Consider the following 17,817-nt stretch of genomic DNA (forward strand, 5'->3'; position numbering starts at 1 on the left):
AGGTAGTATATATATATATATATATATATATATATATATATATATAGTTGAGGTATTTAAAATTTCGTTTTAAATGGTTAGGATATATGGATGAGGTATTGGAGTAAACTACATGCTTTGTTTGTCAGGTCGTCCTTGGCTTGGTTGTATTCACCAAGGAAATTTTCTGTTAACATCCCTATCATATTATGAGACCATCGAATATGCTGCATCATTCTCATCTAGTCATTGTGCGGAAGGTGTAGTTGTTGTTTCAGGTCAAATACTTGGCGGCTGTTGTTTGTGAGAGCTAGATGTTACCGTTTGATTAGGATTTAGTTGTTAGAATAATAATATCATTGCTACTATAAATTGCTCTCAACCATTAATCACATTATAATAAAATTATGTTTGATATGATATGTAGGTTGTTTTTTCGTGGAACACATAAAATGTATAATAATGTAAAATTCTTACAAATAAATAAATAAGTCGTTTGAATGATGAACAAATCTATAAACATTCACTCATATCAAATTAGTATCAACCCATTACCATCACTACAGTAATATGTTGTGTGGCCTTTAGAGGTGTGGCAAATCACTGAAGTGTGGCATTTTTCCTCATACCTCACCAATACCCTCATTTTACACACATAAGACATTGAAGGTAAACAAAGTTGTTCATGGCGTGTGTCAGCCTCAAGATTACTTCATTGATTTACTGATGCGACAGTCTAGCTGTCCTCTTAAATAAATATGGTAAATTGGTAATCTCAGCCTTGTTTTTCTTATGTCTAATTATCAGTTTGCCACAATGATTTGGCCAGTTCTTTTGTGTTTGTGATAAAATACTTAAGGGGCAACTATATATGCTATTCTTCAAGTAATGAAGAATAACTGGGATTTTCGAATGAACAATGTGTAGTCAAGGTCTAGAATATTTGCAAGCAAACAAATTTGAAGGAGCAACTTAAGAGGAACTCTAATGAATTACAAATGTTCGAAAGTGGCGAAATGTAGTTAGTCAAAAAGTCAAGTTATTTAAAGGAAAACTTGACTTTTTGAGCAATAAACAATGTAGTTAGAATAGTGTATAGTAGATTTCAGAAAATCTGATGAAGTATAAATGTTAACAGGCGGTGGAATGGTTAATTGGAATTGGAACTAGTACCCCAAATGAAGTAATTTTCAACAATGTTGATGGTTAATTTGAAGTAAACAATGTAAACCAGAGTGGTCTCACTGCTCTTGATCTGCTAGTAGTTTTCCCAAATGAAGCTGGTGATCGGAAAATCTACGTCACTCTTCATGGTGCTGGAGCTTTGAGAGCACAAGACACAGTCCATTCAGCTATACCTTCATTTGACTCTGATAACCAAACCTTGAACTGTCCTGTGGCATCAGGGACACCTCAGTTGCAGCATCCAAATCAAGTAGGACTAAGCCCTCCAACCGGTATTTCCGTATTTGGCAAGACACCGAGTTGAAAGGGAATGGGACTTGCGGTGAGCCAACACACTATGCAGGAACGTCCATATTCGGGTCTTATAATGCAGCTGCATTTTTGGTTTTTGTGGCTTTCAACTCCATTTGTATATACAACACAGCAATGATTAGCATAGCACCGGATAACACGAGTCTTCATTATTGTATTTACTTCGGTTTTGCGTACTGTGGTATCATTTGCTGCCAAATCAGTTAGGCAACTTTAAGAGGCTTGGACAACCTCTGGTAAATGTAGTGAGGAGAATTATTCATTCGAATTAGTGTGGTGACTAGATGAATGCAATATCTGCATAAAACCTTGGCATTTCTGTATTATTCGCCTCTGACAAGCAGGTGCCCGAGTGGAACCTTATTATGCCACGAAATATAACTTCAATAGGTTTTGGTAATGGCTTGTAATCCGACAGTATTTGTATTTCTGTTCAAAAAGTGTTATAGCACACACTGTTTTGTACAAAACTCTCCATTTTGAGTGGAGTGGAGAGTGTATTCAACAATCTTTGTTTGTAAAATAATTTAGCTTTGTTTTCTCAGATTGTTTTGGTGTCTCTATTTCTAGGGAAATCGGGTGGCAAGTAGCTAGGTTGTTCTAGTTGATATCAATTTGCTGTAACGACTGCAGGAGAAATTTTCATTTTTTTCAAAGAGCATTTAAGAAAATAAGGACAATTAGAGGTTGCAGATGATTTTCAGATTTTGCATCAATGTATACCTTGAAATCTCAGTCTTAGGAACCAAAGAGGACATCCATGTAATATAAAGCTTTCCCATCATCACATGTACATCGATACATCCTTATCGGAAAAACTGAACCAATTCAATTCAGGAGCTAGAATGGATGAAAGGCTGATTGAGGCTTCTCGAAGCGGCAATGTCCAACTTCTGCATCAGTTGCTGGTTGCGAATCCAGTCATACTCCATAGTGTCGCGCTGGCTTCGGGAGAGAACCCTTTACACATTGCTTCCTTGGCTGGCCATGTTGAGTTTGTAAAGGAGGTTCTGAGGTTGAAGCCAGCTTTTGCTAAAGAAATCAACCAGGATTGTTTTACCCCCATGCACATTGCGTCCGCCAACGGGTATGTGGATATTGCAAAAGAACTGCTTCTAGTTGATCCAAGACTCTCCCAGCTTAAAGGAAAAGACCAATGGACAGCTCTTCATTTTGCAGCTAGCAGAGGGAGGATAGACATTATTAAAGAGATGGTTTCGGCTTGTTCAGAATGCGTCGAAGATGTGACCGAGCAAGGGGAGACTGTTTTTCACCTTGCTGTTAAGAACAACAGGTTTGAAGCTATGGAAGCAATGGTGGGATTGGTCCGTCAAAGGAACAAACTTGACATCCTCAACATGAAAGATAATAATGGCAACTCAGTTCTTCACCTGGCAACCTGGAAGAAGCAACACCAGGCAAGTGCAATTTGATCCAGCATGATTTCAAAATTAAAGTTCACTCATAATTTGTTCAGTTTTCTTTTGCCTTCAATCAGTCTGTTTCATTCCACAAAATGTGTCGTACATTTTTCCTTAAAGCTCACAGGTTGTGCGATGTTTACTTGCCATCAACGGAACTAGTACTCCTGCTACATTGGACGTAAACAGTGTAAACCAGAGCGGTCTAACAGCTCTTGATCTGCTACTGATCTTCCCAAGTGGAGCCGGCGATCTGGAGATCGACAGCATCCTTCGTGGTTCAGGAGCTTTGAGAGCACGAGACATAGTCCACACTAATCACAACCATACCGTATTAAGTATCCCTGACGAGAGCCAGCATAGTCTGCAAACGGACCCAAAAAATTTGGTCGAGTACTTCAAGTTCAGAAGGGGCAGAGACTCTCCTGATGATGCAAGAAACGCTCTGTTAGTTGTGGCAGTACTAGTGGCTACAGCAACCTATGAAACTGCACTAAACCCTCCAGGTGGTCTTTGGCCGGACACAAACTTAAGCAAGAATGGTACTGAGCCACTACAGGGATACAACCTAGCTTACTTCTTCATAGGAGCAGTTTACAACTCCATCGGGTTTTCGGTTTCTCTTTACATAATCAATATCCTCACAACCAATTTCCCTTTGCGGTTGGAGCTCCAAGTTTGTATCGGAGGAATGTACGCTACGTACATCAATGCATTGGTCGCTATTTCTCCTGATTTGATACAGTCGTACGTATTGTTTGTACTTGTGTTTGTGCTTGTGCCACTTCTGCCTATGGTGGTACTACTTGCCGTCAGGCTTATCATCAGGCTTACACAACCTCTGCGAAATCGGCTGTGGACCTTCGGTTTTCTGTCCTAATTTGATGCGTGTATATGCATGTCATTTGAATAAAATTGATTGAAGGAAAGGCAATAGAATAGTTTCGGGGTTTCTATTTTTTTCTATACGAAACCATCCAAAGAAAAAAAAAAAAAAACGATATTTACAATGATCAGGAGTTTCTATCATTGTCATAAGCTTTTAGAAAAAGATCGCCTGTTTTCCAAGAAAAGAAAATAAATAATATCATACTTACATCAAAGTGACTTGTACTGCTCAATCAAACGAGAAGCATGGAGGCGAGATGTAGGAGCCGCGGTGCAGCCCAAACTTTGCAAATAAGAAATCTGATGATCAACATAAGAAAGGGATTAGTTTGGTCTTTCCACCATCCTAGAAACTAGCATTAGTTGGCACTGAACTGAAGTTTTTCAAAGTTTCTACTGCAACAAAAGTGTACTGCAAAATCTTAAAGATAACAAAATGAGCTTCAAGTCTATTATTCAAGAGAACACTGTCCAACAGAGGAAAAAATCAAGTGTTAGCTACCTGTTTCGGTGTTGGTGCAGATGAACCCATTGAGTTTTCAATCCTTAACTTCTGGAAATGCTCCTGAAAGTATATGAACAGTGAGTATAAAGTTTATTTACGGACAGTGATTGTAAAGCAAGCACATATAAACAAAAGGTGTGCTGCTCATCTGAGCAACACTCTTTCAGCACCTATGTTGAAAAATAGACTAACCTGCTTTTCCCGCATCATATGAGCACGTTGATCAGCAGGTATCTTCTGCCATCTCAAAACCTGTTAGGAAAAATATTATGCTGATGAAACATAGACCATAATTCAATCTAACTAAAGTAATCTTTGTTGCATACTATGAAGTATGAACAGAGGTCAATGGAAAAACAAACTCGTCCATAATACATGTTAGCATAGATTTATTTTTCCATTTAAGATAGTAAGCTTCCACAATTTGTTTTAAGGCCACTAGATTTGTTTTAAGGCCACTAGTGTAATACTTACATATTCCGCATATTGAAATGCATCGTCATCTTTCAAGTAAGACTTCAGCAAGCGCAATGCATCCTGAGTTCCACAGAAGTTAAGTTACCTTTATGAATAGAAGCCATAGATGCATCACAGGGGATTATATTAGAGCTGTTAAAGAGTTTAAAGATGGGATGCTAAGTTCAAGCATGCATATATATCACTTTATTCTGTTTTCATTGAACCCCCACTCTGATGAATTTCTAATATTCAACAATCATTTAAAACCCGCACATAGGTTAAGAGGAAACCCGCCATTAGTTATCAACCTAGAAGTACAAGTGAAGTAATGACGGACAACATTTGCAAAACAGAGGTAAGTAGTAATTGTACTAAAATGGAAGGACTGAATTTAATACCTTGTGTTTGTAGTTCTTCACTCGTAGACGTTCATCTATAACAAAACCCACCTGTACAAGGTACAACAGAAAACAGTAGTCAGCATCACCCTTCCCTTTGACCTCCAATTTAAAATAGGAAACTGTACAGAAAAAATAGAGTTTCTTATCTGTTTCAACTTTCAAGAATTTGAAACTATTCCTAATTAAGCAGAATGCACATATTGCAAAAGACTAAGCCCTATACGGCTATACCAAATCAAGTACATATTGAAAGTTTGAAACTGTCAATGGTTTATCCCAAGAGTATGTCACGACTACACATCATCAAATGAATAGAGTTTTACTGCCTAACATTTAGTATTGCATTGACTATATGCAGTAGTAATAAGTAAAACCAATTCACCTTGTCAAGCAACCTCTTAGGATGTTGAAATGCTTGTTTCTTAGCCCACTCATTAAATAAGTGTGAGATAATTGATCTCTCGTCCACACAGAATCTATTAAAAAGTGACAAAAGAAAGTCAGATAAAACAAAATTGATACCAATATAAATCTACACCTCACAATTGGAAACAGAACCTTTTCAAGAAACCAGTGCCAAAGTTTGCCTCGACAAATTCAGTCAACTCTGTAGAAGCTTCATCAAGTTTGCTAGGGTGGAAATCATTCTGCAGGAGATCTCCTTCAGAGGGTTGAATGTTTGGTCGTAGATCACCCAACAACTCAGTATTTCCTTTTGAAATTTCATGATGTTTTGACTGTAAATCATGTGTTCCTGTGTCATCCTGGACACATAATGTCATCCATCAACATAAAAAACAAGACTTTATACAATAGGTGTATTAAAGAAGTTAACAGACTGTAAGATTCTTCAATGCAAAGTAAAAGCATTTCAACTTTTACAACAAATCATGTAAATATGTGCGCACAAAGATCCTCGTGGAACTAAATCTACCAAATATTAGATTTTATGGTTCATTCTCCAAAGTCAGAAGAGAACAATCAACAAGAATCTATCTTGCCGGTATCATTGTAATTGAGTTCAAAATGTAATTGATCAAAATGGTAACACCATTAACTACTAGCACCAAGGCTGTACAATATTCCAAAAGCAAAGGGATTAGAGCAATTTTCACAACTGATGCAACAGCCTTGTCAAATGCAATGGCAACTAAACATCCTTTTTCAGTTCTCATTCTGGAAAAAGCAGCACACTTATCAAAAGATTTGATTGCAAACATTTGAAACACTTACCCATGATTATTATTACTTGTAAACACAGCATCTAAAAATAATGAACAGTACAACTCACCTGTTCTTCTCGAAGATGATTTGGAATTTCTCTGAGAAACCGTGAAGGTTGAAGCATCTGAAGAAATCACCCTGTTAGTCACAGCAATAGTGGAAAAAGGAATATAAATAAATACAAGCATGATAAAGTATAAAGCTAAAACAGACCTGCCAATTGGAATCCGTCAAAACATAAAGAATGAAAAGTTTCATTCGAGCACGAGTCATTGCAACATATAATAGGCGTCTTTCCTCCTACGAATTAAAGAGACAGAATACTTGAGGAGAGCGCTACAAAAATCATATATATGAAAGACAGGTTGAGCATTTACAACATACCTCAATGGACGTCCCATTCTCTTTTGTATTACCATTGAATTCATGCAACAAAGGAATCTCACATTCGTTGACCTATGAGCATGAAACATGAGCAATAAAGAAAACTTCAATGGACGTCTCCATGAGTCAAAGGGAACAGAATTTCTAATCATAAGCCATCAGTAGCATTAGCATGTCTAATCTCAGAGTCTACAGAGAAGAAGACAGATCACCTCTACAAATAAATAAATAAATAACAAAAAAATATGATTTCAGTCACTTATCTAAGGCAAGTACCTTAATAATGAAAACAATGTCCCATTCTAAACCTTTTGACTGCATGAAAAGGAACAGAAAGACAGTGAATTAATACAAGAATGAAGAAGGTTTGCAGGAACCCAGATGGGAACCAATAGGAATAACAGTATTTAAAATTGGGGAGTTTTGACGTTTGAGTGAGATGTAGATTAACCAAACCTGATGGATGGTAGTCAAGGTAACAGAAGTTTGGTTATCATGTCTTCGGGAGCGAAAGTTTTCACTCTCCCGCTCAGATATGTAGTCAATGAAAGAGTTGAGTAAGTTAAGACAGCCTTTCTCTCCTTCTATGACTTCTCTCTCCCCATCTGCCGCAGCAAAATGAATAGATAGAAAATCAGATATGTCATCCAGTAGGTACTGAAGAACCTGCAATAGGAACAAAGAGAGCTAACATTTTCACCACATGGATGACCAAAGACTAATGGGAGAAGCAAAGTTAACTTAATTACACAAACAGAAAAAGATCCCAAAAAGATAAAGAAAAAAAACGTAAAAAGGATTTAAAAAGCAATAAAAATGTCCATTTGATAACTGCGTTCTTTACTTGCTATTGAACATAAATTACTGTACTTGTGATTGGAATTAACGAGTAAGGAGTAAGGAGTCCTATTGTTTTATACTTTTATATAATGTTCTAGCAGCGTAGAATATTCATAATTTCTCATACATATCTAGTTGAACTCTAGATTTCTCAATATGTCTAATTTCTGAGAAAGAAAATCAATTTTGATTGTGAAGAAAGCTTGTAAATGCTGTAATGAAACCTTGAGATCATCAGAAATAGTCATCCTGATGGAGTTAATTTCAGCAGCTAGAAGATACAGATATTCTAAGACATATCCAACAGAACGGTCACCAATCAAAACCAATGAGCTAGGAGAAGAATAAATGCAAAATCAAGATATTTATGTAGCAGATCTTTCAGATTATATCATCGGCATGAAACTCCAAACTCACAGATCTCATGTCATTGTCTTCATTTAGCAACTTCCCGCCATCAACATCGATGACCGCACGCTGCTCCAGAAGGTATTTCTATACATTGAAGTGGAACAAGAGAAATGGTTAATGCTACATGGGATATAAGTAGGAAACAATAGAAGATTGTACCAAGCCTCATAACCTCATCCCTCAGAGTTAAGTGAAATACAATAAAAAAAAATTTAAAAATAACACATCAACATGCATAAGTGAGATTTGAACCTGTGGTACCATGTTCGCCACTGAGGTCACAACAGCTGAAATTGATTGTTCCTGTATGTATGGATAAGTGAAATTACTGACCAAACTCAGAATTGAAGTAAAGACGAATCGCCACAGTTCTCTCAGCATACATAGCCACACTTCAGACAACTCAAACCAAATAGAAAACAACCTCTTCAATTTATCACTCCAAGAAGATGAAATCTAAGTTCAATTTATCCACTAGAATTAAAAACTACTACCACTACCTCATGCCAATTAGAAGCCAGAGATGCTACATTTTACCATATATACATACCCTGTGAACGAGTTTTGAAATCATCTCTAGTGTCACCAGCACCTTGCGTCCTTGAGTAAGCTGAGGCCTGTTATTAATCCCAGGGACCCTTAATCAGTACAGAATAAATACTCTCAACGCTTGTCAAAAAAGAAAAATGGAAAAACACAGAGTACATGTATGAATAATAAGCCTAAATAGCAAATATTTGCTGGGAGCAGTGGGAGGTACAATAACTTTGCAGAAAATGAAAGTAAAAATGTGTTGCGGTAGCCAAAAAATGTATAAGAAACTTGTCTACGGACCTCTTCAAGTTCCCAGAAACTTTTGCGCTGAAAATTTCACCAGCAGCTGATATGAAGCTGAATTTTCTGGCAGTAGAAATTTTGTCAATGTAATCAATCATCTGAGAGAGAGAGAGAGAGAGAGAGAGAGAGAGAGAGAGAGAGAGAGAAAGAGTCAGAGTCAGAGTCAGAGACGTGAGCAAAAGCATTGAGGGTGCAAAAAAGAACAGAGTGAATTCTCCATAGCAGAAGCAAATACAACTCTAGCACTGAAAGGAATTTTATAATGGTAATGATACATTGAATATGGACCTTCTTCTTTTCCTCTTTCTCAAAAGGAAGTAAAGCCTTAAAGACTCGGCGGTATGATCCATCATCACATCCAGGCAAAGTTGTTTTAAGCATAGCAATAATGGCTCTGACTACCTACAATTAGACAACTACTACATCAGCAACCAACAACTACATACAGTATCACACAGCGCATCAACTAATATAATGTTAAAATCGATTATATAATTCATTAAAGCAATCAATATCTTAATACTGTATCAGGCTGAAATGTTAAATAAAAACATGGGAAGAACATACACCTTGCCAAATAGAAAAGCAGCACATTTCTTTAAGTAACATATGTTTCATCCCATTTGTTGTATACCATTCCAGGATGGGCTTAAAGAAAAGACAAGTTATCTGTGTGTACATGGAACCTTGTTAAAGTAGCTAGCCCACTTGGTCATGAAAAGCAAGATCAAACAAGAAGGGACCGGTGACTCTGAGATTCAGGTGAAAAGGAACAAAATCCTTGTTTCCATACACCCAACCATATTTATACTTGCCGCCACCTTGGACAAAATCACATTGAAAGACAAGTACAGAAAGCAGAGAATATCGGTTTTGAAATCTCAAAATACTAAATACCTTCTTTCTATAAACTGCTACTCCATGAACATTAAAAGGTATGTTCCTTTCACGAAAGGCTGTTTGGAAGACTTTTCCTGATACCTGTAGTACAAATACAGAAGTAAAATTCTCTCAACAAGTACCAAATATTTTCCCGAATTCATGTTAACACTAGGGAAAGTAAACTTGACCTGCCTCCGGTAAAGGATAGCAATGTTTCCGAATGAGCACTTTACATCTGATTGGTTAGATGTGACCTCCAATATCTTGTCAACAACAAAGGCACATTGTGCAACCTCATTGTGGCATTCCTTGATAACTATCTACAGTTTGTCAGCAAACACATCCAAACTGTGTAACTACAGACTAGCAAAACAAAATGACATCAAGTATTACTTATTACAGCATGGAAAAATTATATACCTTTGATCCAGAACAGTTGTCAGTGTCAACATTCTTTAGCTGACATCTCTTCTTATTGTTTTTTATGACACATGATGCAGCTTCCACAATATAGCGTGTAGACCGATAATTTTTATTGAGTCTACTCTGCATCATAAGAAACCAAATTACAGAGAGCACTCATCAGGTGAAGTTTATTTCTAGGAAGTATACACCATACAGATATGATATGCATAAAATAGTAATTCTTTATAATAAAAAAGAAATTGGAAATGACATGGCAAAGCGGACCTCTTTGTAATTGGGGAAATCCTTACGGAAGGAATGAAATCCAGAAATGTCTGCTCCATTGAAACTGAAAATGGACTGCAGCAGGAGACGTGATACTAACTTTAGAGCAGCTAAGGAGCTTGAGGAGAACTAACTCTTTGTGTGTGAGAGAGAGAGAGAGAGAGAGAGAGAGAGAGAACAATAGCTTTGGCTATGAGATGCAGCTTACTTGATCATCATCTCCAACAATGGTGATGTGGTTATGAGATGCAAGAATCCGCAGAAGTCTATATTGCATAGCACTTGTGTCTTGAAACTCGTCTATGACAATGGCTTTCCATGAATCCTGGCTCTCCTTTAACACTTAGTAGTGGAGCAAGCAATAGTCAGGACATGACAAACTTGTGAAACTTCAACATACATTTAATATATCTGGATGCTACTGACCTTCAGGAAAATCCATGAGCAGCTTCACGGAGCAGCTAATCAAGTCATGGTAGTCCAAAGCATTGCAAGATTTTAAGATATGATTGTAGTTTCCGAGAATCTCAGCCTGATTCAAATGCATATATAAAAATCAAAAGCAGTAGTACTAGGAAACTTGTCTGAAACATCTAGTAGATGCTTACCCCTATCTCATTGCCCATTTTACTGTATTCTGCAGGAGTCTTTCCAGAAGCTTTTGCCTGAAGTACAACAAAATTTATTGATTGTGCCACACATGAAGTCAATTCATTAATACAAAGAGAGACTAAGAACTGAGAGAGATTAGCAGTTGCTCATACAGTAATGAAATTGTGTTGAAGGATATATACATGATCTGGGACAGACATCTTCCGTTATTCTTATTATACATTTTTCATTTGAGCATTGTTGGTATTCATTTGAATCCATTACAGCATGGAACATCAAAGTTGGTATTCAACACTAACCTGAGTAACAAATTTCAGCCATTTCTTCGCCGCATCCTTAAAATGATGAGGAGAGGTTAAACCATTAGACTCTTCACTGTCTATGCCAACACTATGCTTCGGTCTACTCTTTCCATTTTCGGATAACCGCACAGCTTCAATAATTGCTCTTCGCTGTTGTCCATGTCCATATATTAAGAACTCTGGTGTGCGCTCAAGTCTGGAACACAAGCAACCCAACATCTTAGATCAAAATTCAGTAATTCACTAACTTATGCATGTTACTCAAAAGAGAGGTTTATAAACACTGTATACTTCTCTGCATGCGCTCGACAAAGCTGCAACGAAAATGAATGAAAGGTGCTGATAGTAAGTTCTTTTGCAGCTGCTTTCCCAGCCACCTTTGCGATGCGCTCTCTCATCTCGGAAGCAGCTGCTATAGTGAAAGTCATTGCTAGAATGTTGGATGCACTTATCCCCTATATGCAAACAACACAAACCAAACTCTCCGATTTAAGATCATAAACAAGCAGACATACACGAAAAAACACAATTTATACGAAATTCAGCAGTACCTCATTAAGCAGCATTAGAACACGCCCCACCATAGTTGATGTCTTTCCACTTCCAGGCCCTGCAGCAATCATCAATGGTGTTGCAATATCACTACAAGCCGCTTCGCGCTGCCGGTCATTAAGAGACTTTAAATACTTAGAGTACTCCTCCGGCATGCTCGGTAATCCATCTTCAGCAGTATCAGCTCCACCGCCACTGATCACCTGCGCCGCCGCAGAACCATTCACATTGTGCTGGACTTGTCGAGATTTCTGCTCGATCAAGGCGTCAATCTCCTGCAGAGCCCTCTCATCGAAATCGTCATCGTCGTCCAGACTTCCTGTTGCCGCCGAGAAAGAATCAACCGGAGTAGAAAACTGCGGTTGCCTGATCGGAGTAGTGAACGAATCTTCAATCCGAGTAACGACTGAGCTTGAGCTCTCACAATAGCTAAACTCAGAAACCGCCGAGCTGCGGCGGTTCACGGAAAACGAAGACGGAGTGTTTAACGGCAGCTCAGCAAACGGAGTTCGCCGATTAAGCTGAGGTGGAGTTCGGAATCTGAAATTGAACCGACGATTCAATCAATCATACATAAAACGAACTTCAACAGAGATTTGAGAGTGGATGACTTACTTGCTGTGAAGGAAGTGCGAATCAGGCGAAACGGCGTCGTTGCGGGGGCGTTTCCGGTCGATAAGAGCCTTGGCGGCTCTGAAATTCCGAGAAATCCGGTTCGTTTGGTCCTCCGTTACTCCTCCGCCGTGGATTTGACCGTTTTCTTTCGACATTTCGCGACGGTGGTCCGCCACCCAGTCAGCCCTAAATGACCAAATGTCTGAATTTCGTTTCGGTTTTCCCTCCTATACCGCGGCGGTTCGAAAACCACGGGCCTATTGGGCCTTACCATATTAGCTACCCGGCCCAATAATTTGCCAAGTAAAACTATAAAAGCAAAAGCTCCTCCTTTTTCGGAGGCAAAAAAAAATGGAGGCACTGATAGCATCTTACGGAGAAACCTCGTCGGACTCTGACACCGAGTCGCCGGCGCCACCGCCGGAGAAGAAAACATCTCAAGAATCGACTCCGGTTCTTCCTCCGCCGCCTCTCTCACTTCTCGACTCCCCCAATTCATTAGGTAAGCCTCTAATCTCGATCACTCTCTTCGCTTTTCGATTTGGAATCAGCTATATGAGTTATGCACACCAACTGTTCGACGTTTTGCCTCTGAAGGATTTCTGGACTACTCGGCGAGTCAGGCCAGCAGAGTGAGGAACTTTCCTCATGTGGAAGGCAACTACGCTCTACATGTCTACATTCCAGGTATATTCAACTTCTCTGATTGTCAATTGTGAATTTGTGATAGTAATTTGGGGTTAGGCTTAGGCTTTTTTGTGTGGTTTCAGTTTATATACCGGCGGCACCGAGGAAAGAGATGGCAGTGTTTATGAGGAGGCTGTCATCTGTTGTGCCTGGTCTCCATGCTGTGGATGTTGATGTGCCGCTTGAGGTTTTGTGCAAAGATGAGCACAGGTTTGAGCAGGTGGCGTTAGGGAGGGAGTTTCATATTAGTCTGGGGAGGACTGTGCCGATTCGGGTGCATCAGATTGACTCGTTGGTGGCAATGCTGAAGCAGAAGCTGCAGACTCAGAGGCGGTATGATTGCATTCCCTTGTTTTACATGGTGCTGTGGATTTTCCTTGTTCAGTTTCAGATTTTCGGATTTTAATGCGTGTTGTTTTTTGTGAAACAGTTATTGGATTGATTTTAGCAAGTGGGAGGTTTTTGTTAACGATGATCATACACGCACCTTTGTATCGGTAGAAGTTATCACTGCTGGGTTAGCTGAGGTATGCTGGAGAGTTTTCTCTCTTCATAACAGTTCATAATGTTTTGAATTTGATATGGATGTTAAACTTACCTACTAAATTGCTGAAAATGATCATATTATTGGAACTTTGAATCATTGATTTCTTGCCTGCATGGATATGTTTTCGATATGCTGGATCAAAGATATCTGTACCTCATAGATAATGATGAAATAGTAGAGTGAAAATGTATTGTGTATATGGGGTTTAATGCTATTGCTTGCTAATGCTCACATATATGCTACTGACAGAAATATACGAGACATATTGGAAATCTGAGAAGCTAGGTATAAATGATGTTCCGATTGTGCAAGATTCATGCTACGGACCTCTGAAACATACCTGTTTGAACCAATGACATTTTTAAGACTTCTGATTCCACTTTGTTAGATTCTGTGGACGTACTTGTTTGTGTGTCATGGATGCATGGTTGAGTTAGCTTACATTAGTACAAATGTGATCTGCGTCATTTGATTTCAGATAACAAAGCAGATTCAAGCTGTCAATGAAGTGTATAAGCTTCACAATCTCCCCGAGTTTTACAAGGTTAGCGTTCTTAATACCTTCTGAAAAGCTTATGAATGATAGAGCATGATAGCATGAACATTACTCATTGCTTTTTTCCAATCTTTTGGTGTTGATAACAGGATCCACGCCCTCATATATCAGTGGCTTGGGCATTAGGCGACACTAGGGAATCCCTAAAGAAAGTGGTCGAAGATGAAAGAAGAAAATCTACTGTTGGGGGGTCATTACAGAAATGTATTTTTACCAGTAGATTCAGTGGCATCGAGTGTAAGATTGGCAACAAAACACATAAAATATGTAAATTTTCTGATGAATAATGTATAATCAAATTCATTTTCTTGTATTTCACTGAGGGATTCACTCAGCTTGTGTACTAGGTGACTTCTGTTTGATAAGAGGTATAAAGTCAGATGATTATCAGGAAACCTTGACCATTCATCCACAGTACTTGTGCCTTGATTGCTAATAAATTTCACCTGTGGGGCGGAGAAACTAGCTGAAAGTCCCTACTGAAAATGATGCATATTTTACCACCATGAAGAACTTTCAACCTAAGTTGCAAAAGATAGAAAACTCTTCACTTGCATATTCATAATATTGAACCGTTTGTATATACTTATATTTCAGGGTTCTAGCACAAGAAAATTTGTTTGACAGCAAGAGAAAGATTGTAAGGTGTAACTTGTAAGTAGAGGGACAATATATAGATGCTGAGGAATAACGTTAATCAAAGGGATCAATTCTAGGGTCGTGCTCGCTAGCCATGGCCATCCCAGTGCAAAGGCATGTAGGGCACATAACCTGCCAATCACAGACAAGGAAATCATGAGAACTTGTTACTCAACATAATATATCAGCCATCAGTCGCTTGAAGCGGCTATCCTCAATCTCTATGATTAGCCAAATACATTGATATGGCCAGCAGGAAGAGTTAATTAACAAGCAACACCCAGTAATTAACAGTTTCAAATATCCAACCTTTCCGGCTCCTGAGCAGTTTGAACATCTTTCGGTTTTAGGTGGTGACAGAGGCTGATCTCCACCGTCAATGGTTGATACTGCTTCAGCAAGCACAAGGGTTCCTGTGCTTGAACACCGAGCACAAGCAAGATATCCTACATAAATATACAGTAAGTTAGCATCACCTACGTATAGCTATACACATAAAATAATAAGCAGAGTGAGGACAAGAGTTGAATACTGAACTGAAAATGTGAATACATGTGGGTGTGGGTGTGTGTAGGGATATGAGTTAATAAAGAACTGAATCCTACACTAACTTGGCTAAGAATTGAAACCAAAGAAGGATTCAAACATTTATAGGCAAAGAAGGATTCAAGAATTTGAACCATTTATTGGCAACAAGCTTTAAAAGCATTCCAAAAAAGGATTCAAGTCCTTTAAGAATCTGATCATCATACAAACTTGAGGCACATGAAATATACAGATCGTTTACCAAAAACCAAACACAGAAGTGGATAAAATTTGAATTCATAGTTCATGCCTTATAAAACAACAATGCGTTACTTCTCCGTTTCTCCCTTTGTCATCAAAATGTTGGTTAAAAGCTTCTCACTTCTCTATTATCATCAATATAATGGAGCATACAAGAAAATTGGAACTCTAGCTTCAGATGCCCCATAGATTAAGCTAGAGATGTGCTAACCAATACAAACATCTCACTTATAGACATTAAAAAGCTACAGTAAAACCTATCACAAGAACTCAAATGTCATACCAGTTCCAAGACAATATTTGCATCTCTTATGCTCCTGCAGTTTTACATTGTTTATTTCAACTACCATCAATGCGGAGATCACTCCAACTGCTCCTCCCGAGAAGGATGCAACTATGGGATCAACTTCACTGCAATTTGACAGAAAAGCAGGTTTTTTTTTTGTGAATAACAGAAAAGCAGGTAAATAAATGAAAGTGGAAAAAAAAAACAAAAAAAACAAAACACTTGTATTAGCATGATTAGCTTCATGTCCCCATATATAAAATAGTTTTCTAATGTGTGAAACCTGAACCTCATCAGTTTAGATCGTGTGGTTCCCTCGGTAAAACTTATTACCTTTTGCTACCACATTCAATCTCAAAAATGGTAAGTATCTCACTGAAAGATTCATTTCGAGAAAGGCAATCTGAAATTTCTGGACTTCAAAAAAAATCAATTGTATATCAGGCTACACATACCTCAACTGCATAGGCAGATGCACACTACGTATGAAGTCTTCATATGACGTACCTCCTATTCCCAGCTTCAACTCTAACTGAAATAATAAAAGTTTAGAAACAATTCAATCCACATTGTAAAGAAAACTTCCAAAATAAGATTTCATTTGTTATATTGCCTCACTCTGATTGTTGTCGGACAAAAAAAATTTCAGAAAATGTAATGCTTTTAATCAATTTTAGAAACTTTGAACTAGTCAACATAGTCAATGAATGAATGACTTACAGCGGGTGCTAGGAGGCCTCCGAAAATGATGATTCCCGTGATAAGAGAAAAACAAACAGCATAATACTGCTTAAGGTTTGCTGAAGTCTGCAACAAATGAATTCACCATGTAAGAAAACTTTTATTCCTTAACCTATTCTTTGCCAGGTAACTTAAACCTTCATAACTCATATTAACACTACTGTTCATAGAGGAAACTTACCAAGGGAGGCAAGAATGGAATGAATGATGGGAAGTTTGGAAGTTCATTTTCTTGCTCTTCACTTGACATTCCAAGCTCTGCGTTTTTTATCCTCTGTTGAATCCTCAGCCTGCGGACCTACAAAAATCGAAGTTCATTTAGTCAAAAACCGAAAATTGACAAAATAAAGCCTACTTAGATTGTGGTACAAGTTTCCCACCTCTTCCATATGCAAAAAAATTTTGTTGCGGCGACTCCGAATATTATCTTGAATCTCTTGCAGTTCCATTTTGGCAAAGTCTTGCACTGTTTCAGGTCCCTCTATAATACAGAATCTGCATATTCATATTGAAGCGCCAAACTTTAAGCCACAAAGTGATCCCTCACATCATTGCTAAGTCCAATTGACACCAAAAACCAACAATGCATCCATCAACAACAACTAATCACTAAACTCTTACTTAACAAGAATCAATATGATTGGACATCAGAACCCAAAGAAAAACAAAACTTTAGCAAAAGAGAGAGAGAGTACCCAGATGGGTTAGTTTCAGCTGACTCAGAATTGATAGATTGAGCAAAAGAAGAAGGGTCAGACTCGGACGCCATGGATCGCAACCTGAAGCTTGATTTGTGGTTGAATCTGGAGGTGGAGCCATGCAAACTATACGAACCATAGCGATTTATAGTAGGTGAAACAGCAACCGATCGACCCAGAGAGAGCGAGAGCATGGCTCTAGCTCTATATGAACAACACCCAAAACAGCAGAAACCACTTTGTCTCTGTTTCTACAAAGAATAGCAGAGTACCCCACTCAGTAGTAGCTCACTGAGTTGAACTGAACGAGTTGAGTTGAGTTGAGTTTGGTAATGGAATGGCGACAGGGAATAAAATAGAAGAAGCAGTGCTGAATGT

At 38.3% G+C, this 17,817-nt stretch overlaps 4 protein-coding genes across 4 annotated transcripts; 2 read left to right on the plus strand and 2 right to left on the minus strand.

The window, feature by feature from the left end:
* The first annotated feature begins 2,321 nt into the window (after positions 1 to 2,321).
* Positions 2,322 to 3,777, plus strand: LOC101299046 (ankyrin repeat-containing protein At2g01680-like). The gene is made up of 2 exons (XM_004308966.1): positions 2,322 to 2,894; positions 3,025 to 3,777. The coding sequence occupies exons 1-2, from the start codon at positions 2,322 to 2,324 to the stop codon at positions 3,775 to 3,777; spliced, it is 1,326 nt and encodes a 441-aa protein (XP_004309014.1).
* Positions 3,778 to 3,995: 218 nt separating this feature from the next.
* On the minus strand, positions 3,996 to 12,654 carry LOC101299338 (ATP-dependent DNA helicase PcrA-like). The gene is made up of 28 exons (XM_004308967.1): positions 12,500 to 12,654; positions 11,884 to 12,424; positions 11,624 to 11,787; positions 11,330 to 11,528; positions 11,027 to 11,083; positions 10,845 to 10,950; positions 10,627 to 10,760; positions 10,419 to 10,493; positions 10,149 to 10,274; positions 9,917 to 10,048; positions 9,744 to 9,827; positions 9,135 to 9,248; positions 8,844 to 8,944; positions 8,560 to 8,626; positions 8,262 to 8,312; positions 8,016 to 8,093; positions 7,215 to 7,424; positions 7,035 to 7,073; positions 6,759 to 6,830; positions 6,588 to 6,674; positions 6,442 to 6,498; positions 5,709 to 5,914; positions 5,533 to 5,626; positions 5,148 to 5,198; positions 4,765 to 4,827; positions 4,483 to 4,542; positions 4,288 to 4,350; positions 3,996 to 4,085 (listed from the first exon to the last, which is right to left on the minus strand). The coding sequence occupies exons 1-28, from the start codon at positions 12,652 to 12,654 to the stop codon at positions 3,996 to 3,998; spliced, it is 3,276 nt and encodes a 1,091-aa protein (XP_004309015.1).
* A 187-nt stretch (positions 12,655 to 12,841) lies between these two features.
* On the plus strand, positions 12,842 to 14,576 carry LOC101299625 (putative U6 snRNA phosphodiesterase-like). The gene is made up of 6 exons (XM_004308968.1): positions 12,842 to 13,001; positions 13,097 to 13,186; positions 13,270 to 13,519; positions 13,617 to 13,713; positions 14,212 to 14,277; positions 14,379 to 14,576. The coding sequence occupies exons 1-6, from the start codon at positions 12,851 to 12,853 to the stop codon at positions 14,574 to 14,576; spliced, it is 852 nt and encodes a 283-aa protein (XP_004309016.1). The 5' UTR covers positions 12,842 to 12,850.
* Positions 14,577 to 14,825: 249 nt separating this feature from the next.
* On the minus strand, positions 14,826 to 17,817 carry LOC101292746. Its single transcript, XM_004307723.1, has 8 exons — positions 17,437 to 17,817; positions 17,122 to 17,236; positions 16,923 to 17,039; positions 16,721 to 16,807; positions 16,456 to 16,532; positions 15,998 to 16,125; positions 15,238 to 15,374; positions 14,826 to 15,060 (listed from the first exon to the last, which is right to left on the minus strand). Exons 1-8 carry the CDS (start codon positions 17,631 to 17,633, stop codon positions 14,983 to 14,985), a joined length of 936 nt encoding a protein of 311 aa, XP_004307771.1. The 5' UTR covers positions 17,634 to 17,817; the 3' UTR covers positions 14,826 to 14,982.

The sequence above is a fragment of the Fragaria vesca genome, linkage group LG7, assembly GCF_000184155.1.
Source record: "Fragaria vesca subsp. vesca linkage group LG7, FraVesHawaii_1.0, whole genome shotgun sequence".
NCBI lineage: Eukaryota > Viridiplantae > Streptophyta > Magnoliopsida > Rosales > Rosaceae > Fragaria > Fragaria vesca.